This window comes from Eschrichtius robustus, chromosome X (genome assembly GCF_028021215.1).
Source record: "Eschrichtius robustus isolate mEscRob2 chromosome X, mEscRob2.pri, whole genome shotgun sequence".
NCBI lineage: Eukaryota > Metazoa > Chordata > Mammalia > Artiodactyla > Eschrichtiidae > Eschrichtius > Eschrichtius robustus.
Window position 1 is genome coordinate 46,387,366 of NC_090845.1, and position 27,460 is coordinate 46,414,825.

At 41.8% G+C, this 27,460-nt stretch overlaps 1 protein-coding gene across 1 annotated transcript in view; it reads right to left on the bottom strand.

The window, feature by feature from the left end:
* Positions 1–13,585, bottom strand: part of DGKK (diacylglycerol kinase kappa) — a 158,806-nt gene extending 145,221 nt beyond the window's left edge. The window contains 2 exon segments of the mRNA XM_068533990.1: positions 10,109–10,141; positions 13,004–13,585. Of these exon segments, the coding sequence (XP_068390091.1) occupies positions 10,109–10,141; positions 13,004–13,585 (615 nt within the window).
* Positions 13,586–27,460: the final 13,875 nt, after the last annotated feature.

Sequence of the window (27,460 nt, forward strand, 5' to 3'; positions counted from 1 at the left end):
TATGAGGCAGCCCTGCCTACTGGTAATGCACCTGACTTGTTAAGTCCATTTTTTGAGGGGTGAATATACTAAAACTTACCTACGTATCTAAAGATAGAAAGTGATGATAGCAAATATCATGGCATATATACAAACGATACTAAAATAAGCTAGCATTTGCATCTTTCCTATTTTTGAAATATATGTTTAAAATCTAATTTCTCATTCAGCCTTTATGGCATTTTCATAAAGTAGTTCAGACACCATGTATTGAGTGGCAGGCAGTATGTTAGGCTCTAAGAGCTTTATCCTTATAGCCCTAATGGGATATTCAAGTTGATAATCTCAGTTTTTGAGGAGCAAATGAGAAGCAGAAATTTGTACAGGGTGGTACGGGAGCCCAGAAGAAGGGCACCCAGCCCAGATGGGATACCAGTGAAGACTTGCTGGAGGAGACTGCGGAGCTGAGCTGAGTCAGCTGCACATTATTGGCCTAATTTAAGAGACACAAAAGCTAAGCCACGGAAAGATTAAGCAATTTACCCCACATTACACAGCTATGTAAAGTGGAATCAGGACTAGAATCAAAGTGAAGTAACTCCCAATCCAAGAAAGAGTCCAAACTATTGACTGTCTGGCTACAAGGTACCATTTGGACTTATTTCAGAAATAAATTTTATTTGAAATAGAATTTTATTTGAGAAGGTTCCATACTCATATGCCTCACAGTTGCATACATGCATTAGAATATTAGAAAAATTCAGGCACACCAAAACAACCCAAACCTATGTTAATTAGGACAGCTAATTAACACCTATACCACAGTCCTGGCAACCTTTAGTTCTTCATTCTGTGGTTGCTGCAGCTTGCTACAGGAAGATGTACTGCATAAAAATAAGGCATTAGCTCAGACTTCCTCAGATACCAACTTTAAGAGGCCTGAGTCATTCAAATCATTCCCCAAAGTTTTTCTACCACCAAAGGCAGCAAACAAAAGTACTGCTAATTAAATGTGTAACTAGGGTTTATTACAACTAGCATATATTAAAGTCTCATTCACCACTGCTTTGAATTGGTTTTGTTCTGTTTTTATTTGTGCTTAATTGTCCTATTTTATATGTGTTTAATTTTGTAGGATACTTTATATCCTTTTTGGATGCGGGCAGAGTGCAAATTCTAAGTAAATAATAACAATAGATTAAATTTATGTAGAATTGGCTCATTTATCCTGCATGTACATTGTATAGTACACTGGGGCCCCTTACAAAATCAGTGTGTATGGTACATTTATGCCCATTTTATAGGTGTTGGAACAATTTTGCTGTTTTGAATTATTACAGAAGCTTACAGGTATATATTAGCTTTTACTACACATTTTTAGTTATATCTACAATTTACTTGGTGTGGTGTCCTTGGTCAGGAACACAATCCCCAATAATAAAAATGTTCCTACAAGCAAAGACAGTGTACATTATGACAACCCACTTTATAAGATAGTTGTAATACATTCCTAGGGTGGGTGAGGAGGGAGGAACTCTCTAAAATGACATGTTTCCAGGACAGTATTATCTACTTTCTGGAATATTTTAGGCCAAATGTTAAACTCTGACTTGTTTCTTTTTACTATACAGTGTATTCCTACCTCACCAGCATCCTTGCTAAGAAGCCAGTAATAAACAGGGAGTACAAACTCACTTTCTTATTAGCTTACAATAAAGAGCTGGGAAGGCATGTCAGTTACAAACCCAAACTAGCATAGAGGAGGACTAATGAAATACTTCTTGTAGGCTTTCATTTGATTTCATTGAGAAAAACATAAAAAGATTCTACTGCTAAAAAGGTTTTTAAAACACTGGACTAGCTGATCTCCAAAGGTCCCTTTCAGGACAGTCTGGAATTTGGTATACAAGGAAATTGAAAGTTTTGTAGTGTTTAATTATATGCCCCATCAGCCAACCCTCTGCTTCAGTCATTATTTTACTAATCAACAGCCCTCCAATGGTTATACCTCATCAATCAGATGATATACACAATTTTGCAGGTTGCCTTCAAAGTTTCAATAGGACTTTCCCCAATCTACTTTATTTCCCACAAGATTTCAATCTGTACTCTACAATTTTATCAAAGTCGCCTTTTTTCTAAGTCCATATGCCTCACTCTCCTGTCTGTAGGCCCTGGCCTAACCTGCCCAAATCAAGCATAGCTGCACCTCTATCTGATGCTTTTCACTGTCACTGCTTAATTTAATTTAATTCCACTTTTCTCTGGGTTTGAGGAAGATATATTGTTCCCACTTACCTCAGACAACTTCATTCTTTCCCCTAAATTTCTTATGTCAACGTGAATTTGCTATCGGGTAATCCCTCATATCTGAATCTAGTCCATCCCCGAAAACATTGGATAGTGAATTTCAGATAGTGGGCAACTTTATTCCATTCTTCTCAATTGAAAAAGTAATAATGCCTTCCCATTGCATCTTCCAAACCCCCAACCAGTTTCCTCAAATACCAGTAAAACACTCTAAAGTACTTATGTAACAGTCCTCCAAATATGTATCATATTGTAAAGCATTTAAAACACCAATGCTTAATTATTAACATTTAATGAACTCATTAGCAGATATGTGTAGTTCACAATGATGCTTATACTATACTGGATACAAACCAAAAAAAAAAAAAAAGCAGGCTTTCAAGCTGCCTGGGAATGTCTATCTTTGTTTTGCACCATTAGAAGGAAAGACTTTTTCTTCTTTTTTAAAAACTTTTAAAAGTTTAGTTCTGATGAGGGACGATGGAAAGACAAAATAAGGCTTTTCCAAGAACTTCTAGACAGAGGACTCACTAGTGAGAAGCGATATAATAGGAAAACCATGAAGAGAGCCACTGAGGGGGTGCTTTGATTCCATGTGAAACCACAGTGAAGCCAAAAACAAACAAAAATGCCCTGGAGGTCTTGTCACCAAGTTGAGTACATTAAAGCAAAGGAGACCACAGCAAACGCCAAAATTATCATTTTAATTAGTCTTAACAGTCAAGCCGATTAAAGTGAGGGAGAAAGTGACAACAATATCCAAATTATGGGTAAGAGAAAAGTTATGTTCTACTCAAGCCTGGCAGGAGGGAAATTGTCACAGTAAGCATTAATTGAGGTTAGTGAGAAGGGCACCAACTTGTTAATTTTCTGAAATCAGTAATCTTGTTTTGTAGCCTCATTTACTTTCCTCTCTGCTGTTTATGCTTAGCTGTTTTAGTAAAGCTACATCACATTTTCCTTTTATACTGCAAGGGAGATGTACAGTGATGTAAGTAAACCATGAAATAATATGTTAAAGGTAGATAATAGATGCAAATGACACTTATTAAGGGAAAGTTAACAATCAAGGTAATTCTAAAATGGGATGCAGAGATTACTGTTAGAGTTGGGGTCTGGAGGATGGTGTTGTCATGCTGGAGCCACTTCAGGAGAATGGGGACTCAATTGACAAAGCCTGGGCTTAATGAAAATTTTCCTGGTTTCAAGTATCTGTACTCACAGCCAAGGAGATTAACAAATTTTACTCAGCAGGTACCTTTCATTTCCTGCCTCAAGCTGCAAAATCCCAGAAGGGATATTAGCTGCAGGAGAAAGCAAATGAATGAATATTCAGGATTCTGGATGTTCTTACTTGAGCCCTGCAAGCAGTGCTTCCAGCCCTCTCCTACTCCTGTAGGCAGGGGCCAGGCTCAGTCCCCATGCCCATCACCTCTCCTTTCAGAAGAACTCACAAAGCTCTGGGTGGGAGCATCATGCCTATCTCTCAGAATCCCACAGTATCACATGCCTCGCCCTGTGCTGCTGGGAGGGAAACAAGGCAACGGGAATCCCTGCTCTCAGGGGCCAATATCTCTTTTATAGGCTCTTTAAAAGCAAAAGGCTTAAACAGCAAATGCCTGTAATGTTTTGGAAGATGAAAATCTCTAAGTGTTGCAGACAAGGCTGAAGATTCTGATCTTAAAAGTGCATTACACTCGCCTTTTAAATTACTGATTCAACCCTGGTTGGATTGTACACAGTTTATTAACTCTCTCAATTTTCTACCACATTTGGTTAATGAAAGCTGGATGAACTGAATAGTCTATCTCCTAATAATTGTTGTTAATGTCCTCACACATAAGTATTTCCCTTCTGGGTACGAGGCACCCAGAAGAGCATGATGCTGTGACTTTGTGTTAAAGAGACAAAACCATCAGTACATCTTTGCATATGGCTAAAAGTGACCCAATAGAGTCTCAGAAATTTAGATCTTCCTTTGGGGAATTTAACAGTAGGAAGAAGGTGGATTTTGTTCCAGGTCTCCTTCTCCAAACACAAGTCACAAAAGCTAGCTGGACAAATGAAATCTAGATGACCAAGAAAGTGCTGTTAGTAAACGTGAGCTCAGTCAGCTATTTATATATGGGACATTTGTTTGTGTAGATACAACAATTGTGTCTACATAAAATGTATACTCTCATTGCTCTACACTGCAAATACATCCCTGAACAGTTATGTTTCAAGCACATGTTTATCAAGCAGATCATACAGGTAGATACACTTTAAGCTAAAATTAATTAGTGCTTCCTAAATATAATGTAGAACAATGTACGTAATCTAATAATTAAGTGGGAGAGGTGACTGGGACAGGGGGAAGCCTGAGACATAACTGCACATTCCCTAAAGTCTTACTATTGTAGACTATAAGCATATATTCAGAGAAAATAAATGGAAAAAATATTAACAGTAATTATCCCTTGAATGGTGGGTGCTACATAATTTTTATTTACTTTTTGGAAGCATTCATGATTTTCCACATTCTCTGAAATTAGCATATATTCCATTATTTTATTATATTACATTTTTGTTTAAGAAGAGGTATGCTGAGAGAATTGACTGAGTGAATACCTTGGTAAAGCACATCTGGTAAAACAAATAATCACTCCCTGTACATCTGTTTTGGTAATTGGGTCCCTCATTTACCATTGCTGCTTAAAGGAAATCTCATCTATGTGATTTTGCCCACCGTGGATTCCTCAGTGCTAAGCATGTAGGACATAGAGCAGGTACTCAATTTAATTTTTAAAATATTTTAACCATTTTAAAAATTGAAGTATAGTTAGTTTACAATGTTGTGTTAGTTTCAGGTGTACAGCAAAGTGATTCAGTTATATATTATATATATATATATATATATATATATATATACACATATCTATTCTTTTCAGATTATTTTTCGTTATAGGTTATTACAAGATATTGAATATAGTTCCCTGTGCTATACAGTAGGTCCTTCAGTTTAATTTTTAAATAAGTAAATGAATTTAAAAATTTGGAAAACATTGAGTCTTATTCTCTGCTTATAAATCTGACTTGCAAATTGTATGTATTTGTGAGTCAAGCCCTTTATCACTCTATGAGAACAGACATTTAAGTGAGCACATGATTAAACCACTGTCAGAACCCCATTATTGAATTGGCTAAGCTCCTTCTATGCTAGGTAGGGGTGTGTGTCTAATTTGAAAATTAATAGTAAGTGTGTCATTGCTTTAAAGTTTATCATCAACTCTTGAGTTTCTACAGTATTAGAGCAGAATGATGATGCAGCTAATTCCCAAATCATTTCTGTTTGGTTTGGAAAAGAGGTATATGATTTATCCTCAGAAGCTTTGCCTTCTTAATTCTGTTTTCCATGGACAGGGTTTTCCTTTCCTGAGTGTACAGCCTGAATGACGGATTGGAAAGGTAACCAGAAATGGGCTGGGGGCAGAGGGAAGCCAGCCTGGGATTAAATATTGACTACCCTTCAGCCTCACGTGCTGAATTTAAGGTTCACTGGTACTGTTCTCGAATGATATTACCTTTTCTTTGTATAATACTTTCTAGTCTTTAGAGTGGGGTGGGTGGAGAGGGTACTTTTTCTTAAAAGACAGGCCTTTTTTTTTTTTCTCTTTTTGGCTCTTTCTTTAAAAAAAATTTTTAGGGGAATAAAGTTCAATGGTGTTGGTGAGATTATGGCCAACTTGCCTTAGGAGGGTTTCTCTCCTTTTCCTGTTAAATTTCTCTTTTTCTTTTTTTCCTTTTGGGTGTGGAGAGGAATAAGGTCTATTGATTTTAGTGAAGTTGAAGGTATCTCTTATGATGGAAGGATTTTTCTTTAAAAAACATCTCTGGGGAAAAGGTTCATTGTTTTTGGTAGGGTTGAGGGAGCACCTGTCTTCAGGTTTGGAGGATTTTCATTTTTTAAAAACTAGGTTTTGTGGAGAGGAGCTATAAGGGCCACTGGCTTTAATGAGGTTGGGGAGCCCTTCTTAGGAGGATTTTTCTTTCCTTTTCTTAAAATAAATTATTTGGAAGAAATAAGATTGGGAACATCTCTCTTTGAAAGGATTTCTTTTCCTTTCCTTTTATTAAAAAAATAAATATTTGAAGGCTGGAAGACAGATAAGTCACCCGTGTTTGGGTGAGATTGGGTGCATCTCCCTTTGAAGAAGCTTTAGGAGATTTTGTGTTTTTTTTCTCCTTTTTATCGGGGGTGGAATGCATTGATTATCAGGAATAACATTCATTATTTTCAATAACATTCATTATTTTCATTGGTTCATCTTCCCTGAGAATTTCTTCTTTCTAAAAATTATCCCTTAATTAATTTTCTTCTTCCTCCTCTTCCATCCCTCCCTCCCTTTCTACCCCCTTTTTTTCCTCCCTTCCTTTCTCTCCATTTCCTCCTCCTCTTCTCTCACCTACCTCTTTCTTTCTCTATCTCTCTTTTTTTTCTTGGAGAAAAAATGTTCAGGGACTTGGTGAGTTTGGGGGCTTCTTCATTCCCTAAAAAGGAGGTTTCTCTTTTAAAATATCATATTCATTTTCTTCCTTCTTTCCCCTCTAATTCTAAATGTATTTACTTGTTTTGAGAAAAGGGAGCTTTGTGGAGACTGGGGGCATCTTTCCTTATGAGGGCTTTCCTGGTTTTGTTTCTGTTTCTCTCCTACCTTTCCCTTCCAAGTTAAAATTTTCCTATATTAAAAATAAAGCTTTTGGGTTTGGATGAATTCAGGTCACCTCTCATTAGAGGGATTTCCTTTTATTTTTTTCTTCTTTTCTGCATTCGTCTTCGTTGTGTTTGAACAGAAAAGTTCATGTGTCTTTGCGAGGTTGGAGCACTTCTTTTTAAGAGGATTTTGTTTTCGTTTCATTGGTATTATCCCCTCTACCAATATACACATCTTTCCATCATTAATTTTCTTTTAAATCTTAAAGAAATTGTAAAATATTTCAATAAAGAAATTGAAATAATATTCATCTGCTTTGGTGAGGATGGGGCATCTCTCCTTGGGGGGATTTATTTCTTTTGTTCTTTTTTTTTTTCCTTTTATGGGAATTAAAAATTCCGGAGATTTGGTAAGATCAGGGACCCTATCCTTTAATATATCATTCTTTTTGTTAAGTTAAAATGTCTGTGTGTATCTGGGTGGAGGGATTAGTAAGTTTCATCAATTTTGATGATTTTGAAAGTATCTGCTCTTGAAGAGATTTCCTTTTTTGTTCGTTTTTCTCAAAAGAAAAAAAATTGGGGGTGAATAAAAATTATTTTTCCTGGTGAGGTTGGAGGCCCTTAAGAGGATCCCCTCTTTTAAAATTTCTTTTTTTCCTTATTTATTCAGTTGTTTTGTTTGCTTATTTGTGGGAAGGTAGTAGGTTCATTATCATATAGTTGGCTGAACGATCTTTACTTATTTTTTTAATTGAGATATAATTTGCATAACATAAACTTCACCATTTTACAGCGTACAAGTCAGTGGCTTTTAGTGTATTCACAAGTCGTGCAAACATCACCACTGTCTAATTTCAGAACATTTTTATCATCCCCCAAAGAAACCCTGTACCCTTTAGCTATCACCCACACTTCCCCTCCCCCCTTCCTTCACCTCCTGGCAACCACTAATCTACTTTCTGTCTCTAAGGATTTGCCTATTTTGGACATTTCGTATAATTGGAAGAAATAACTGTAGGGAGCTTTGGTGAGATTGGTGAACATTTGGAAGACTTATTTTTGCCCCCATAATTTTTGTGAGAGATTGGGCATGGGTCATGAGGTGCAAATAAAGTTTATAAATTTCAAGAAAATTTTAGGGTTAAAAATACTGTTTACCTTGAGATGATTTCTCATCCTTTTCATTAAAAATTTTTCTCTTGGGGATATGTTTCATGGGCTTTGGAAAGGGCAAGGAGCTCCTCCCTTTAGAATTTCTTTTTTTTTTTTTCTTAAAATAATTTTCAGGGGAGGTATAAGTTTCATTATCTGGGGTCACTGTCCCTTTCTTTTTTTAAAAATTTGTAAATTTGTTTTTCTATTTTGAGAATAAGGTTTATTTGCTTTGGTGAGGGTGGGGGCGTCTCCCTTTAGGAATGGTTGCTTTCTTTTTTAAATGCTTTAAGTTTTTATTTTTCCACTGAGAGAATTACAGTCGGCGGGCTTTGGAAAGGTTGGGAACTGTATCCCTAGCAGAATTTCTATTTATTTTCTTTCCAGAAAAAAAAAAAAAAAGGCCTTCTTTGGGAGTAATAGGTTCAGGGTCTTGTGCCTCTTCTTCTTCCTTCTCAGGCTCCTGTTCTATGATGGCCCCCTCTGGGAGTATCAGACAGGGAACAGCAATCATTGCTTTGGAAAAAAATCAAGGCTGATGGAATGTCAGCTTAAAGATTGTTCTTAGACAAATGAGGATCCTATGTGGCACAGAAAGCCATATGTTGGATATTTTTAAAAATCCATAATAGATAAATTAATAGTTATATCCTATTAGGTGTCAAGTTCTATTTTTGCTCTCTCCCACCCTGCTGCCTTCTTCAGGGGAATAAAAGAGTTAATAATGCAGAGGAAAGCATTCTGCAAACTGTAAAGTGCCATACTAGCAGTAGGAATTATATAATCCTTATTATAATGCCCCTGAATGCTTTCCTGGCCTCTATGGATTTTTCCCCTTTTCTTTGAAGCACTTTGGGTAACTGATGGCTCAGCCTTGCCTTTTGGGCTGCAGATCTGCAGAAGCCCCAGTTGGAGATTTTAGTAAACATAAAATAACTGTATTCTCAGAAAAGAAAGACCACTGGCCAAATATCTCGTTATCGTTTCTAAAACATCCTGCAGCAAATGCTCAGGAGCTCTCAGAATATACCAAATAAATCAGATGGTATCATCAAAACCTGGCAAGGAGGGGAGAAAGAACCTATGAGGAAAGAAAGTAATTTCATCCTGACCTTCAACAGGTTAAACATTAGAACTACAATCCTGAAGTTGTTTACAGTCACTGCAGATATTCTGTTCACTTAGGAAAAAAATTTATTACCCCTGAAACCAACAACATCATCATTAGTCTGCTGCTGCCGGGACTGCAGGGGATAAGGACACTTTCCAAATCATTTTTTTTAATTGTTAGTAATTTGCTTCTTAATTATGGTTCTAACATCCATTCTGAAAAGGGAGAGATTGACTGCATTTCCGAAGGGCTATATATTCCAGGCTATTTAAATAAGCATTTACTTCTCACTCTGAAATGAGTGAGAATGCGTTTTTTAATTCATTCACAGCAGCAGTCTCTACGTCATTGTTGAAAATGGAATTGATAGGTTTCAAGCTTCAGCAAGTGTATTGAGCAAAAATAGGGAGGGCTGAATTGTATTAGGCACTGGGAAGGAGACACAGTATCTACCGTTGAGAAGCTCAGATGTAGGTAAGATATGAAGCTTTCAGGCAAGAATTACCAGATGTCATATATGCAAATGCTTGCTACTTTGCAAGAAACTGTGTGCAAAAAATACCAGGAAACTGTTCTGTTATGGTTTCGGATGTAATAGTAATTGCTGTGTAGTCATTAGGACTGAGGGATACACAGACCCCTCTCTAACCCAGAAATAAAAGCCATATAAGTGTATTTCATTAATCACCTGAATGGTGTGATTATAATTTCATAGCTGGTCAAAACCCAATGAATAAAAATATAAACTGTCTTTCTTCAACCACAGCTGAGTGAAGGGAAGCAAATATGGTCTACATGTAAGCCCCCCACCCCCAAAGAGAGTTATAGCATTGTTAAAGAACCAATTCACACGTCTTTACTTACACTTGTTGCCACCAGGTGGGAGACCGCGGCTCATTTCCTGGAAACTAAACCATTTCAGAAAGGAAGGAAATAGACAGGTTTGGTTCACAGACTGTTATCCAAGTAGGTATTCAGAAAGAAAACATGAGCCCCCTTTTCTCAGTCCCTATCCTCATGCTTGTCATAGATTTGCAACCAGCAGGTTCTGAAACCCCCAAAGAGAGCAGACCACACGCTGGAAGATGTTGGGTTTTTTACTGCAGTATTGGTCGGCAAAGTTATCTGGGAGAAATCTGTAGTCACATTCAAACCCTTTGTTTTCCTCATTTTATCCTTTGACTTATCAGGCTAGTTTCATGCCACTGGTATTGACTGTGTCTTACCACGTAGGATTTCGTTGTACGATGAGAGCTATATTTAGTTTTGAGCTCTAAGATTCTGTGCGTGTGTACACACACACACACACACACACACACACACACGTATGTCATTCCCCAAGCTTGCCTCAAGGAGGCAGTGTCTGAGAATAATGCAACCCTAGCTAAGATGGCAACCAGTTTGCCTTGAATGTTAAGATGCAAGTCAGCTGGCTATGGGTGCTATTCGCCTGAGGAGAATGCAGCAGAGAATGGTCCTATCGCTGAAGATCAGATGTTCTCATCTGCATCAGAGAGCAATTGCATAGCAACACCTAAAGTGTTGGAGAAGCGTTCGCTCCCAGGAATTTTAGCATTTACCAAGATCTTTGCATCCTTCAAAACCCTCTAGGGTTCATTTATATGGCCCTTTTGAAGCCCATTCTGCAAGATAAGCGACTGAACAAAAGACCAGCTCTACTTGGCAAAATGAAACTGGGGGGAGGTGGTCCTCGTCCCCTGCCAGGGCTGCCAAGTGCCCGTGGGTCAGTTGGCCAGCACGCCTGAATGGATACTATGTAGAGGAAGCTAACCTGCTTCCCCTTACCTTGATCCTCCTTATCTGTCTGGCAATAGAAATTTTCTTGTCAAGCTGGTGGGAGATGCTTTCCCACTGTCACAGGGCTCATCCCTGGAGCTCCGGACCTCCAGTCAGTCTTCCAGAGGCCAAAGAGGCCATACATTTGCTGACTATCCTGGTAATTAAGCCCTCAGGTGTCAGTTTCTCAGTCACATTCGTGGAATGTCACTTAAGAAGGCCACAAGTCAGGTGGTCCTTATTGGTCTCCCTCTCACCAGCTTTATGCAAACTCTTCCAAAAAGACAAGAGCAAGCACCTGGTTAGGGTGACCTCCCAGGTCTAGCTGCCCCGCCTTTTCCCTTCTTGAGATCACTGGAGGGAAGGGCTGCTCTGCTGCAGGAAGGGTGTGTGTGTGTGTGTGTGTGTGTGTGTAGATACACCCTCTGGTGAGAGCGGGGTTGTTGGATTAAAAAATATATATATATTAGTCTCCTACAGTTCTATTTTATTTCTTTTGAAACCTCTGCATTTTTTTTTCCCTGTGAAACTTTTCCCTTAAGCGTTCCTCTTTCTCAGTCGTTTATCATTTCAGTTATTTTGCAAATTCAAGCCTCCCTAGTCATAACTCAGGAAGCAACCAGCCCTTCCATTTCCATTTCGAGATGCCAACCTCTGCCCCCTTCCCCTACATTCTACAAGTGTACAGTCCAGAGCAGAAGGATTCCGAGCCGTGTCCCTATGCCCTGCTAAGCAGCAGGATGGACGGGCATCGTTGGGGTGATGTGTTGTTTCTGTGTTTTGTTTTGTTTTTCTCTGGGGGGAAGCTAAATGAAGGTGTATGTATGCATTATTATGATTTTCACAATCTTGTGGAACAAAGTTTAGGAAAAACGAAGAGTGGGGGGGAGCACAGAGAAAGCAAGAATGACTCCTTCTGAAGAGCAGACTGGGTTTCGAGGTTTCAGGGTCCAAGGCAAGGACCGAAAACCTTCTTCCTCCCCCCTCCCCCGTCGGCGGGTGCCCGAGGATTCTCCACTGGTCTTCTTCCGGCTAAGTGCAACGTTTAAGAAGGCGTCTCTGAAGACTGGAAGAGATGAGGGTTCCCATTCATATGCTCTCAAATACCAACTCATTTTCGTGTGTCTAAACTGGGACTCCTGTACCATTCCAACTGGCACCAGTGCGGGATGCCAGTTGACCGTTTGTGACGCGGCCCATCACTGTATCACCGTGTTTGCACCTACCTGCCAGGAAATCCTGCAGACAGATGGAATGGTGGCTTCGACACACGCATGCTCTCCCCCCCCCCTCCTCCCCTGCGAACCCTGCCCTTCCCCTGCAGTGCGCGTGGGCGCCGCCCAACCCCTCATCCCCACGCGGAGTACCAGCGCCCAGCAGCCAACAGAGGCTCCGGGCCCCTCCCTGGAGCGTTGCCAGTTGCGCCCCAGCTGAGGAACCCCCTCCCCAGTGGCAGGGAGGGGGCCAAGCAGACGGCTGCTGTTCCGCAGCTTGGGCCTCTGCGGCAGTGACCGTGGCTAAGAGGTGTAGCCCCCCGCCCCCCGCCAATCCCGTCCCTGTGTACCTTGGGCCAGCCCCTAACACCTCTCTAGGTCTCTTGCGCTCCCTGGGCCGTCTTCCTCTTCTTTTTCAAGATATAGGCGCTCACCGCACTGTCACTTCTCCTCATGAGGAAAACTGCTCCGACTCCCAACCGGTGCTATCACCCCCGTTTCTAGCCCCAAACAGCCCACTCTCACTTCCACATGTTGCTTCCCGCCTCCCAACCGCTTCCCACTCCCCTGGGCTCCCCCATCCCCGCATCATCTTTCCCAGCATCTTTGCTAGTCAGTGGCAACCAAATGGGATGCTAAGGGTGCCCAGAGTCCCGCAAGCTGGAGAGCCATCCGGCCTCGCCTGGCTTCTTTCCCTCCCGCCCCAGGGGATCTGTTTCTTACCTTTATATTGGACAACGGCACTGGCACTAGCGTTCGCGGCGATGGCGAGGTCCTTAGACCCTTCTCTGGAGCGACCACCGGACACTGCAATAGATGTGGTGCTGGGCTCGGCTCCGGACGGGACACTTGAGCCGGCTCAGGGCAGGACTCTGTGGCTGGTTCTGTGGCTGGTTCTGGGGCCGGCTCGGGGGCCGGTTCTACGGCTGGTACTGGGATCGGCTCAGGGGCCGGTTCTGGGGCTGGTTCTGGGGCCGGCTCGGGGGCTGGTTCCGTGGCTGGTTCTGAGATCGGTTCTGTGTCTAGTTCTGTGGCTGGTTCTGGGGTGGGCTCTGGGACCGGTTCTATATCTGGTTCTGGGATCGGTTCTACGTCTAGTTCTGAGGCTGGTTCTGGGGTCGCCTCCGGACCGGGTTCTGGACAGAACTGCGGTGCCGGTTCCGGCGAAGGCTCGTGGAGCAGCTGAGGAGCTCGCGCCGGCGGCGGCGGCGGCGGCGGCGGCGGCTTCGGCGGTGGCCACGGCGGCGGCGGCTCCGGAGACTCCGCGGGCTGCTCGCCAACCTGAGGCGGGGCAGTGCCCTGGGCCGCGGCAGCTCCGCGGTCCATGGCCGCACACCGCCTCAGGTCCGGGCAGCGGGCGACCCTGATTTCGGAGGGCTAAAGTACCCTCGGGCGCCCCGCCCACCCCAGTTTGACAACCCCTTCCAGGGTGCCAAACTTTCCCCCGCCCCGCTCCATGGCTGGCTCCGCTCTGAGGTCTAACCCGGGGGCGCTCGGCGTCTCCCAGGGCTGGAACACGCCCCTCGGTGAGCGCACACCTCTTCGTAAGCAGCCACGGGCCCGATGGGCGGGAAGCAGAGGGGCTTGCGAACGCGGACTGGACAGAGCGCTTGATGACCTCCTAGCGACGCGCGTGGGTTGGGGGGGGGGGGACAAAAAGGGGAGGGGGAGTGGGGAGGCGTTGGGGGGGGGGTGTTTGGAGCCCGGCCGCGTTTAACCCTTTAGTGACGCGAATGCAAAAAAAAAAAAAAAAAGCTAGAGGCGAACTTGAGGGTCTTTGCAATCCCCCTAACCACTCAGCTGTGAGCTGCTGCTCAGAACAGCTTCCATCCTGTGTCTGCTCTCTCACCTCAGCAGCAGGTGAACCTAGCCTCGGACCAACCTCTTGCCCCTCATCTCCAAGCCTCTTTGGGCAAGTAATCCTTTTTTCTAACCCGGGAAAAGAAATTAAGCGGCACGGGGTTGGGGGTGTTGCACCTCTGTGTGTCTCTGTGTGTGTGTATTCAATCCTTTGGATTGAAGTAAAATTCGTGTGTGTGTGTGTGTGTGTGCTCAATCCTTTGGATTGAAGTAAAATTTGTCCCCCGCCGCAGTTTTTGCATTTCTGAGCTTTGCCAGATCCGAGAGGTTTGCCGTTGGGTCCAGGGTTTGGGGGTGCTTCGGGAAAGGTGTATGGTGAGGGTGGGCAGCAGCCCTGGCTTTCCGCAGCCTGCTGATGTAGCCCCGAGAGCCAGGCAAGAGTGCCCGGATAGCGGCGGCTGGGTTGCGCGCTCCGGAGCTGAGGCTGCCCGGGTCTCCGCAGCGATCCGGGCGTCTGTCTGGCTCGCCTTTGCCATGGGAGACTGCCTTTTGCCTTTAGCTGGACTTCCCAGGCATCAGGAAGACTTTTTACTGAACTCCTTAATGTGTGTGTGTGTGTGTGTGTGTGTGTTGGGCTGGGGAAATTCACTGCAACACCCACACCTTTTTCACCTCCTGATACCTCGGAAGCACTCTGACATTAGGGATGGAAGATTCTCTTGCGAAGAGAACGGCCGGTCCCTGCCGCAGCACCCTTCCCACCACATCGGGAGACTTCAGCAGCTCTCTCGATGGTTAGTCACGTACACGTTCACATACATACAAATCATCACTTCAGTCGGACCTAGACTTTAGACGCCAATATACTGCAAAATTTCAGTTAAAAATCGAGAAGACCACCCGTTGAGCCACTGCTGTGTGGGGGTGGGGGACGGAGCACCTATAAACCTAATTTGAAATATGACAAGTGAATTTATCTCCGACACACATAATGCTGCAGTTGTGGATGGCAGCCTTCCTTCTGCAGCCCCTCCTTTCACCCTCTCCTCTCAGACCATATCCTACTCTAATCCCTCTTCTTTTGCCAAATGACAGTGACCCACCCGGAATTTTCTAGAACCTGCAGCATTTTTCTGTTCCCTACACCACGTCCCAGCAGTAGATAACACCGCTGAAGACAGTCTCACCTAGCCCCCTCCAAAGACTAGAATCTCTGATGAGATCTGCATTTCCCAGATCCTCACTAAAGCATCCCAGCTTAAGCCCACTCTTCTGGAGAAGGGTTACACTTGTTGGCAGCTACTAAGCGAGTGCGGGGACCATCTTTAACCTCTGGGGCTGGGGAAGTCCAGGGGAGGTGAACCCTGTCTATCAAGTTCCTCACTGATGGCAGGCCACCTTCCAGTAAACCCACACAAAGGGCTCATCCTCTTCATCCTCCTTGGTGTCTTTCTCCTCTCTTCTATCCCACACTCCTCTTCCATCCCACACTCAAGCAGCCAAGCTGCTTTTAACCCTAAGGGTTCAGGACTGAAACATACAGATGCCAGGTCTGACCAGCCAGTAAACCTATGCTTGGAGCTCACTTCTCAGGCTTTCAGACTTTGGTGAAATCTCTGTCCTTAGAAGGGGCCATTATCTCACATTTAAATCTTACTTTCACTAAACCCTGGCATATTAGTTAGAAGGGCTGAAGGCAGAGGAGTCACTGAGTAGAATGGCCTCTTGGGTTAGAGAGTGATGGAGTGGGGTTTGGCATAGACCGGGTGTCATCAAGCAGGACACCACCAGGGGACAACTTAGAGCTGTTGCTTTATATATGTTCATTGATACTCGTCTATAATTCTATACTTCATCACAAGGAGTCCAAAATGTATGATGTAAACTCTTGCTGCAAGATCAGTTTGAGAGTGATTGTTAAAATAGTTTTTTGTGCCTGGCTTTTTCTCCATTAGGGTGGGTTACTAGAGATATACTGGCTAGATTGTGTTATGATTAATTTAATTAAAAAATTCTCAGCACATCACAAGCTGCCTTATTGCCTTATGTTACAGCTACATTTTGTTTTGCTTTTTATTCTCTCCTCAGACCAGTGTTGAACATAATGCTTTGCATGGACCATGGTGTGGCGGGGTGGGGGAGGAAGGGGAGGATGGTTAGAATGCATTGATTAGTGTCTGACTTAGGGAGACACTTTTGCCATATCTTATCTATACTTTCCTCTCCCCCATAGTCTACTGTTCTCTTAACAGAGGAAGCTTTACTTGGATGCTTGTGTATTTTCTTCAAAACCTAACCCAGGGCTGAGGCCATAGTAGGGATTCAAGAAATGTCTGATAGACATAAAGAATGGACTTGAGGACATGAGGAGGGGGAAGGGTAAGCTGGGACAAAGTGAGAGAGTAGCATTGACATATATACACTACCAAATGTAAAACCGATAGCTAGTGGGAAGCAGCCACATAGCACAGGGAGATCAGCTTGGAGCTTTGTGACCACCTAGATGGGTGGGATAGGGAGGATGGGAGGGAGACGCAAGAGGGAGGAGATACGGGGATATATGTTTATGTATAGCTGATTCACTTTGTTATACAGCAGAAACTTAACACTCCATTGTAAAGCAATTGTACTCCAATAAAGATGTTAAAAAAAAAAGAAATGTCTGCTAAATGGATGATTCATTACAGGTTACTGGTTAGGGTGTCTTTTTTTTTTTTTTTTTTTTTTACTGCATTGCTTTTAAACAGTATTTGATATTTTAGATGATTGATGATCTCCTAAGAGGCTCTTTTCTAGTTGAACAATACTGACATAAGGGCCAAGAGCTACATAAGAGTAAGAATGATGACCATCTCCACAGAGGCTTAGGCAGACATTGCCCCTAATCTGGGACTTTTGGTCATGTTATATATGTTGCCCAATTGCGCTGGATGAAGGATAGATCAGTACTGTGGGCTCATATCTTTGAGTATGCAATGTGCTATCTCACACCCACCCCCAGCATTTATTTATCCTGATTCCACTCAAAATAAAGTCCATCCAAGTCAGAACAGAGATCCTTGATTTCAGGCGTGTTAGGAGTTCTGGAGAGGCAAAGGAGAGAAAACCCGAGAAATGTGGTAAAATTAAAGCTCTTATCCCTCCTTTATAAAAATTTTCTTTTCACTATTGAATGAGAGTGTGACACTGCAGAGCTAGAGTGCAAGCCCTTTTTTCCTTGACCAATAGCTTCCATTTTCCTAAACCCTCCCTTTAGGGAAGAAATAAGTGCCTCTCCTGTGTCTTCGCAGCTGCCAACCTCCCCCACTTCTGCCACCTTGGCAATGTGCAAAGCCAAAATAGCAACATCTATAATACTCTACTAAATAAAACAAAGAGATGGGATGAAGAACAGCATTTACTAAGGAAGGTAGAGGATTCAGACAATTAATTTCAATGGGATTAACATGCAAACCCATCATCCTTCACTTGCTCTAGTCTCCTAGGATTTAATTGATCCAGGATTGGGAGTTTAAAGTTAATACCTTGTATTCATATAATGCTTTTGCTTTTTAAAGTACGTTCACATATATTATCTCACCTGAGTCTCACAACAAATGTGTGAGGCAAGCAAGTCTGGACTTCCGTCCCACAACCCCACCCCCTAACCTTTTACAGACGAAAAAACACAAGTCCCTTGAGATTAAGTGATATGTCTTAGGTCACAGAGATAATTAGTGGTGGAACAGACATTTAGAACTTGTGTCACTCAACTCCCAGAGTATAGTGCTGAGTTGGGGGTTGTGAGACAGAGGCTGCATAAATCCTCTCCATGGCAAAGTGGGAAGCCTACCTTAATGCCCTTCTATTTCTCAAGTCTGTAAGAGGAGAAGTGATTCTTACATTTTTACCCTGAGGTTTCTCAGCTCTCACTCTTTCTCTAGATGGTAGTTAATGATCTGTAACCAAGCTCACTATAGGAGGTCCCTGTTTAGAGGAACTTTTTGAATATGTATATTATATAATAATCCACCCAGAGCATACTTCTTTTATTGGTTCTGTTTTTATATTTTCTTGAAGTGAAGCACTCCACAGTTAAGATGCATTTACTGGGGCTTCCCTGGTGGCGCAGTGGTTGAGAATCTGCCTGCCAATGCAGGGGACACGGGTTCAAGCCCTGGTCTGGGAAGATCCCACATGCCACGGAGCAACTGGGCCCGTGAGCCACAATTACTGAGCCTGCGCGTCTGGCGCCTGTGCTCCACAACAAGAAAGTCCGCGATGGTGAGAGGCCCGCGCACCGTGATGAAGAGTGGCCCCCGCCTGCCACAACTAGAGAAAGCCCTCGCACAGAAACGAAGACCCAACACAGCCATAAATAAATAAATAAATAAATAAATAAAAATAAAAAATAAAAATAAAAAAAAGATGCATTTACTGCCAGTCTGAGGTGTATACAGCCCTCTTAGGTGCCATGGGGAAGGAGAAGATGGGGCAGAAATATTAGACACTATCCCTTCCCTCAAGAATTTTTAGAACTTGATGGTTGAGATAAGACAAATACAGGTGAAAAACAATCCAAACACAGATATCAGTTTATGATTACGACACCACACTTTGTATTGTGTGTGGGGGGTATGACAGTGGGAACAAAGTGTGACAGTGTGGAAAGGAAATTGCAAAGGGACTCAGGAACTCTGGCTTCAGATTAAGTTTCTACCACTAAACTCACAGCATGACCTTATACATATCATTTAATATCTTTGGGCCTCAAGTTTTCTCATCTGAAAAATGGGGGGGGAGGATAAAGTTGAACTTCATCAGCTAGCTTTAAAGTCTTTTCTAGCACAAAATATCAGTGACACTGTGAGTGAATCAAGGAAAGCTTCTTGGAAGGGTGCATACTTGAAGTGGGTCTTGAATGATGCAGTTTAATGTGGATCAGTAAGAAGGAAGTGGAAAGGAGAGGAGCAAGAACTGAAACCTGGTGGTGAGACTACGCCAGGCTGGTTGAGGTAGGGGACCAGACCAAGGATTGTTGAGAGATGAGGTTAGAGCAGAGTAAGTGGTAGAAAGAAGGGAAGATGTAAAATGCACTGAATGCCAGACTGAAGGGTTTGAAGATTTGATTTTAAAGGTAATTGGGAGCCAATGAATATTGAGTATAAGGGTGACATGGTAAAATGGTAAAACTAGCTAGTGAGAAAAATTATCCTTGACAATGTACTTAGTTTTGGAAGCATGTACAAATCTGCTTTGTTCCCCTTGAGCTGGCATCCAGTTAATTTGGGGTCATTTGTGAAATTATGATTCTTTCTTGGTTTTTGTTGCAAACTCTGGTTTCGGGTCTGCGTTGCCAAGGCTGCTGGCCTGACCTGCTTAACCACCTGCCTATACATTTGGATTCAGTCCATAATGTGTCATTTGGCTTCAATGGACTCAACATGCTAATGGAATTCCTAATTTGAAATTCTAACTGATGATGAATGACCAGCAGAATGGAGGAGATGAGAGAAAAGTCTTCTTAGGCAGGCAGGAGTGGGATGGTTGTGGACCTGAAAACATATTAAGTGATCGAGGACAATTTGAAGAAGGATAAGAAAAATGGATCTTTGTAGAAGCTTTGACTTACTATGGTTTAGATATGGGGGGAAACTGATGAGAAACAGCCATCCAGTCAAGAACTGCCAAGGACCTAAACTGAGCTTGGAGTAATAAGAGAAAACAGATTGCTCTAATGCCATAGAGAAAGTAGTGGTACAATTTGGTGTGACAGGTCACGGGTGTGTGGGAGGATAGGATGCAGGTGAGGGAGAGCATAGAGCTGATAGTATTCCTGAGGTGATGGTGTTTAGAAAGACTGGAAAAGATTCTTAGAACCCTCATGGTGTGTATGTCTTTATCCAAAAATGAAAAAAGATTCTTTTAGTAAGGATTGTCCCCACACAAAATTCCTTTATTACCCCACCACTGTCCACAAACACTTCTTTCTGGCACCAACCTGATGGGGAGGGATGATGGAGGAGGGAGAAACAGGTAGGGAAAGGAAATTAAGAAAAAGAGAGGCTGGGGAGTTCCCTGGCTGTCCAGTGGTTAGGGTGCAGAGCTTTCACTGCCATGGGCCCGGGTTCAATCCCTGGTCAGGGAACTGAGATCCTGCAAAAAAAAAAAAAAAAAAAAAAAAAAAAAGGAGACATTGATAAGCAGAACTGCTGTGATGAAAAGACTTGGGAAGTAAGGGAGCTTTCCTTTCCTCCAAAGAATTACCTACTGTGTTCTTAGGTGTCTCGTTCTCTCTTCCCCTGCAGTTCTCTTCTATTCCTGAGCGTTAGCTCGAAATGCACAATTCATTGGCTCTGTGGGAAGAGGGAATTTCAGGCAAGAGTCTTTACACAACTGAAGTGACTTGCAAGGACAAGGTGTCACATAACTCAGTTGTCTTGGATGCAGATTAAAGCATTAAAAAGTCATTTCCAGGACCTCCCCATCATATTCACCTTTTAGTTTTAAGTCCCTATCCTCTAGTTGTAACCTTTGGGGTCACTGCCACTTCGAGTAGGTTTTATTCCCTTTAACCACATTCCAAATGCCAGAACGAGGCTGAGTTCCCTCTCCTTTTACTCTCTCAACTTCACAGGTCTCTGCAATAACAAGACCTTTTCCCAACTGGGCCTCAGAGCCTTAACTTAGCCCTAGGGGCAAAATTGCAGCTGCCTGACCATTGTTTCTACCCAAGGGTTTTGGGGATTGCTTCATTCATTCATTCATTCTACAAGTAATTATTGAACATCTATTATGTGCTAAATAGGCACTTGTTTGAATGCTGGGGATTCGCAAGTAAATTAGACAGACACCATCTCTGCTCAAATAACATTTATGGGATAGGGGCTGACATTAAACAGACAAGCAAATACAAAAACAAAATAAATGTTTTAGAGATGATAAATGTGATGAAAAAAACAAAACAGGATGGTGTGGTAGAAAGTGCCTAGAGGGCTACTTTGGTCAATATTTTTACTCATTTGCCTAATCCTATAACATATGCAAAATATCAATAGTTTGGAATTAGCTCACCAATACTACTGTCAACAAACCTGCTAAATAAAGTTCGAGATTTTTTCCACCAACTTTTGATTTGGCAAGTTTTCAATTCTACAGAAAAGTTGCATGAATAAAACAGTGAACACATATATTCTTCATTAATATTCACCAGTTGTCAACATTTTGTCACATTTACTTGATATCTATAAACTATCAACTTTCTCTCTGTCTCTCTCGCTCTCTCTGTCTCTGCTTTGAATCATTTGAAAATTAGTTGCAGACAAGATGACACTCCACCCAAAAGCGTTTCAGCATATATCTCATAAGAACAAAAACATTCTTGTACATACACAATATAATTACCATATTCAGGAAGTTTAACAATGGCACATTAATATTATCTAATATACAATATATATTAAAATTTCTCCAATCATCCCAGTAATGCTCTGTATAGCTTTTTAAAAATTGAAATAGTCAAATCATAAATTGCATGTAATTGTTCTTGTCTCTTTAGTCTCCTTTAATGTAGACTAGTCCCAGCTTTTATTTCTCTTTCATGACATTGACATTTTTGAAGAGTCCAGGTCAGCTGACTTTTAGACTGTCCCTCAGTTTGGGTTTGTTTGATTGTGGAAGGCATCTCTAAAGGGGCAGCTTTCAGCTGAGCCCTGAATGAAAAGAAGGATCCAGCCATGCAAAGATCTGGGGAGAGTGATTCCTGGCAGAGGGAACAGCAAGCACAAAGGCTCTGAGATGGAGACAAGTTTGTTGTGTTTGAGGAAGAGAAAGTAGACCACAGGGGCTAGAGTCTAGATATTAGTGGAGCAGGGGAGTGGTATGAGATGAAGTAAGATAGTTAGGCATGATTCAGATCATGATGAGCCATATATGTCATGGGGGAAGAGTTAGGATTTTATTCTAATTGCAAATTGTAAACTACTAGGAGTTTTAAGCAATTTGGTGGCATAATCTGATTTGAATTTTCTTTTAAAAGTAGTTTTAATTTTCTAAAATTTTTACTTTATATGCAGTTTAAAGAAACAAATAGTTATTTGTCACAGCTGTCAGTGCCCCCTCCCCCCATTATCTACTCCTCAAAGGCAACTACTTTGAACTCCTTTAGCCAAATAACATAAAGCTAATACATAATTTTCAGATTAAAGCATTCTATGGAAAAGGAGAGTGCAGCTCATCATCACCATCAGCTCCCATGCACACACAAACACAAACTTCCCACTTCACCACTCTCCTGGTATAGTTTATGTCATAATTTGATTATGTCCATATTCAATGTTTACATTATTATTACTATGGAAATTCTATTCACAGTAGAGTTATGTAGCATGCTATGATTACCTTTCCTTTCTTGCACATCTGTTTGTTTTTAATGGAGCTGATAATTGTCTTGTTTATTCAATTTCTTAATTTTCTATATACTTAACATTACTTCATGTATAACCTGTTCTCCAGCTGACTAAATCTTCTCCTAATATGTGCAGATTGAAAGCATTGAGAACATTGGCTCTTCTATCAATTTCATCTTCTGGGAGACATCCTTTTGAATTTCTCCAATATGACTTATTTGCTCTCTAGATCTGTGGCACTGCGCTCATCCTGCAATATCCCTAATAATTTTGAAAGCATTGCTTCGTTGCCTTCTAGTTCCTAACTTTTGAGAAACCTGAAGCCATTCTTATATCTGATCTCTTATACGTGACCTTTAATTTTTTTCTTCTCTGGAAGTTGTTAGGTTCTTTGTTTTGCCTTTAATGTACAATGTCACACTGATATACCTTAGTGCTTGTCTTCCATTGTGCTGGGCATTTTTGTGGACCCTTTAAATTTTAAAACTGTCTTTTAATTCTGATAAATTTTAAAACTGTCTTTTAATTCTGATAAATTTTCTTGAATTATTTATTTCATATTTTTCTCTCCAATTTTTCTGACTTCTTTTTCTGGAAGTCATATTATTTTTATGTTGGACTTCCTGGACTGATCCTGTAATTTGCTTATATTTTATTTTCTGTTTCTCTTTGTCTGTTTGCTCTACTGCTAGGAGATTTCCTCAGTTTTATCTTCCAACCCTTCTGCAATACTACAATGCAATTCTGACACTAACTACCCAGAGTTGGCACAGACTTCAGTGGTTAGGTGCATAGTTCCCAACAAAATTGCCCTCTTTTCATATACCAGCCACAAATTCAGGGGTCCCCAGGTTACTCACATTTCTGACCAACTGACTACAAACTTAGGGGTTCCCAGTACCCCCTCAGATTTGGTAATTCCCTAGAAGAACTCACAGAGCTCAGGAAAGTGCTATATTTACAATTACATTTTTATTATAAAGGATGCAAATCAGGACTAGTCAAATGAGGACACCCATAGGTTGAGGTCTGGGAGGGTCCCAAAAGTGGAGCTTCCATACCCTCCCTCCCCTGACTCCGTGGGATCAGGATGCATCATTTTCCTGGCATATCAATGTATTCACCAACCAGGAAGCTCACCTGAACTTTGGTGTCCAGAGTTTTATTGTGGTTTCATTATATAGACATGTTTGATTGAATTATTGAACTCATTCTCCAGCTCCCCCTTCCCTCCCCAGATGTCAAGTTGGGCTTATATAATCTGGCTCAAAGCCTACCTTTCTAATCATGTGGTTGGTCATTCGAGCATGACCAGCTCCCATCCTGAAACTATCTCGGGGCCCACCATCAGTCACCTCATTAGCATAAATTCAGGCACAGTCCCAGAGGTCTACCATGAATAACAAAACACTCCTATCACTCAAGAAATTCCAAGGGTTTAGAAGCTCCATCCCAGGAACCTGGGGTAGAGACCAGACAAATTCCTTATTATACAACACTTTCTAATAAGAAATTCAAGATCAGGAATTTTTAAGAGTAAGTTTTTGTTCTCTGAGTATCCTTTTCTTCCCTTTATATATCATCCTGTTCTTGGTTGGTGGATGCAATAGCTTCTAGAATCTCTTTGAGGATAATAATGGTTATTTTTTCTCTCTCATTTCTTTTAAATTTTTTATTTGTTGGTTTAGATCTCTATCCTTGATATCAGAGGCTTTCCTCAGATACCTCATCATCCTTGGCTTTCTGCTCATGAGTAGGTTCCTAAAACATGTGATTAGAAGATCAGGGTGCTTAGTTGAGACTTGTAGACTATGAGTGCACTAGTTTTCAATTGCTGTGTAACAAATTACCACAAACTTTGTGGCTTAAAATAAGACACATTGATTATCTCACAGTTTCTATGCATCAGGAGCCTGGCACTGCTGGGTCTTCTGTTCAGGGTCTCACAGACTGAATCAAAGTGTTGGTCAGGATGCATTCTCGTCTAAAAATTTGACTGGGGAAGAATCTGCTTTCAGGCTCATTCAGGTTTTTGGCAGAATTTATTTCCTTGTGACTGTATAACTGAGGGCCCTGGCTTATTGCTAGCTGTTGGCTGAAGGTCACCCTTAGGTCCTAGAGGCCACCCACAGTTCCTTAAGGCTACTGGCAGTTCCTTGCCATGTGGGCTTACCCAGCATGACCTCTTATTTCATCTAGCCCAGAAGAAGAGACCCTGGAGCAGCAGAACCTTATATAGCATAACTTAATGATGGGAATATATCTCGTCACCTTTGCCATATTCTTTTGGTTAGAAGCAAGTCACAGGTCCAACAACATTCAAGAAAAGAGAATTACACAAAGGCATGAATATCAGGAGGTGGGACTCATTGAAGATTACCTTAGGGTCTATTTACCACAACGGGCTTCACTGCAATATGATCTGGCTGAGTCATTTCATTGGACAACCCCTTATGCAAGCATCTTGAAGCCTTTTCTTGGATTTCTCATATTGCCAAAGAATAATATTCCAATACCCTGCTTGGCGGTTGTAAGTCTGACTGCCAGCATTCTGAGAACCAAGTGGGATAAAGGGCTAGAAGTCTCAACAATCAAAACGTAAAATTTTTAATTTTTCTGTTTCCCTTATAGTAACTCTGCCTCAACTGTGCTCAATGTTTCCCCAGTCCAGAGAACCTCTGTTTTACTCTTCTCCAGAGAATAAACCTCACATCTTCTGGGGGGGAGGAGGGCAGAGAAGTTGTAGAGGGGATCTTGGGATCTAACTGCTTACTAAAAATTTCAAGCAATATTCTCCTTTTCAGCCTCATGTTCACCTTCACTTACAGAAGTACCTCTACAACCAATTGCTGAGCCTTTGGAGGTTCTTTGTTTTGAATTGTGTAGCTTATCAACTTTCCCCACTTTGGATTCAATTTCCTCAGGTCTGCTAAGGCAGTTTTACTTGTATTTCTATTTTCTAGCTTCAAAAATTATACTGTTATCGTCATCTCTCCCCAAATTACTGTCATTTTAGTGAGTTTGCCAAAGGAGTGGAGGTAAATGCATGTGTTCGAATTTTTATGGTCAATGGGATGTCATAACTTACATGCTAAGCAGATTACACTGACCTTTTTTGTGAAGAATGGACTATGAGGGAGGAATAAGAGAAGTTGGGAGAACAGTTATGTATCTAGCCAAGAGATATTTAAGAGGAGAAATAAATAGAGCTTGGTGGTAGATTGAGTGTGTGTGTGTGTGTGTGTGTGTGTGTGTGTGTGAGAGAGAGAGAGAGAGAGAGAGATGTCACTGATGACTCTTAAGCTCGTGTAGCAGGATGGATGGTACATTTCATCTATTTCTTGCTTCTCCGTTTCTCAGGTTATTTTCCAGGACTGCTATCAACTCACTTGTATCCCCTCACTACCAAAACTGATGTCACCACAAAACTGACTCAGAGCAAACCTAACATTGCCAGGAACACAGTTACCATGGCAAGGAAACCTTAATTTAAACAACACCACCACCAGCAACAACAACTACAACAACAGCTCCAATTTATGGAGTGATTACTATAAGCCATGCTAAACCCTTTCCGTATATTATTTCATTTAATTTCCCCAACAGCCCTGTGAGGTAAATACCAACTGTGATTCATTACCATTGGATCCTTCAAGTGGATACTTTCTAAATCAATCAAGTTCTGGGGAGAATAGTTTTTACTACAAATTGTGTCTGGGTCTCTAGAAGTGATAGAAGGGCATTACATTAGCCACCGCCATTCCTACTCATTTGCTGTACACTCCAAACCTGTGGTCGAAGACATCTACTCTTTATCAATACTGCCTCCCCCTCCCATTAACCACTTCCTCCCATTCTTGCCTTGCCATTCTTTCCTTTTAAAATCCTCTCTTACGCTTTATTCCAACTGCAGCACAGAACTGCAGCCTTATTCTTCTCCACAACTTCTTCATAGAAGAAATAAAGGCTTGGAGTGGAGGAGAACTTTGCCCAATCTGCAAACTTCTGTACAATTTTAGGAATAAAAGGCATAAGAATGGACATGCTTTAAATTGTTCATAGCCTAGAGGAGGACAAACAAGGGGATCAAGGAAAAGTGATTTTAATGCATTTTGAAACTTTTCCTGAGCTTCTTGAGAAATGGAAGAGTTGGGGGAACTGGGAGCACACAGTATACACTAAATTAACCCACCGCTAATTACTTGGGGTTGCGACCTGTGGGAAAGCCTAGGAGGATGTCTTAGTCAGCTTGGGTTGCCATAACAAAATGCCATAGACTGTGTGGCTTAAACAATATAAGTTTACTTCTCACAGTTCTGTAGGCTGGAAGTCTGAGATCAAGATGGTTGGGTTCTGGTGAGAGCTTTCTTCCTGGCTTGCAGATGGCTGCCTTCTCACTATGTCCTCATATGGTGAAGAGAGAGCAAGCTCTCTGGTGTCTCTTCTTTGAAGGGCATTAATCCCTCCACCCTCATGACCTCATCTAAACCTAATTACCTTCCAGAGGCCCCACCTCCAGACACCATCACGTTAAGGGTTAGGGCTTCAACATATCCATGACCCATGGCAAAGGATCACAATCTGCTTTTCTGGGTCCTCATTGAACCTTCCCCCTAGTATTAATCAATACAGAGAGAACATAGGGCACTGACAACAAAGTCAGTCAGCAAACATAGGTGAGATTTGCATGGGTGTCCATGTTTTCCTAGGTGCCACTAGCTATGGCAGTGTTTGTAGGGATGACTCACTCTTTGCCTTTAACCATTTTCTTTCTGCTGAGTTCTGGTTAGATTTTTACTCTTTCTCTGTAAATCTGTTTCTTCTGTGCTATATTAAGCTTCATCAAGACATACTTCTGGTATGATGATAAAAGAGGTGACTAGATTGATTGACTACATACTGAAATATCATAGATTTTCGTCCCTGATAAAGGTTCTTTTTCGTGTGACTAGTGAAGGTTGGTGAGTGTAAGTCAGAAGATAGAGTTCTTAAAAGAGGTTTGACTTCTTTGGAG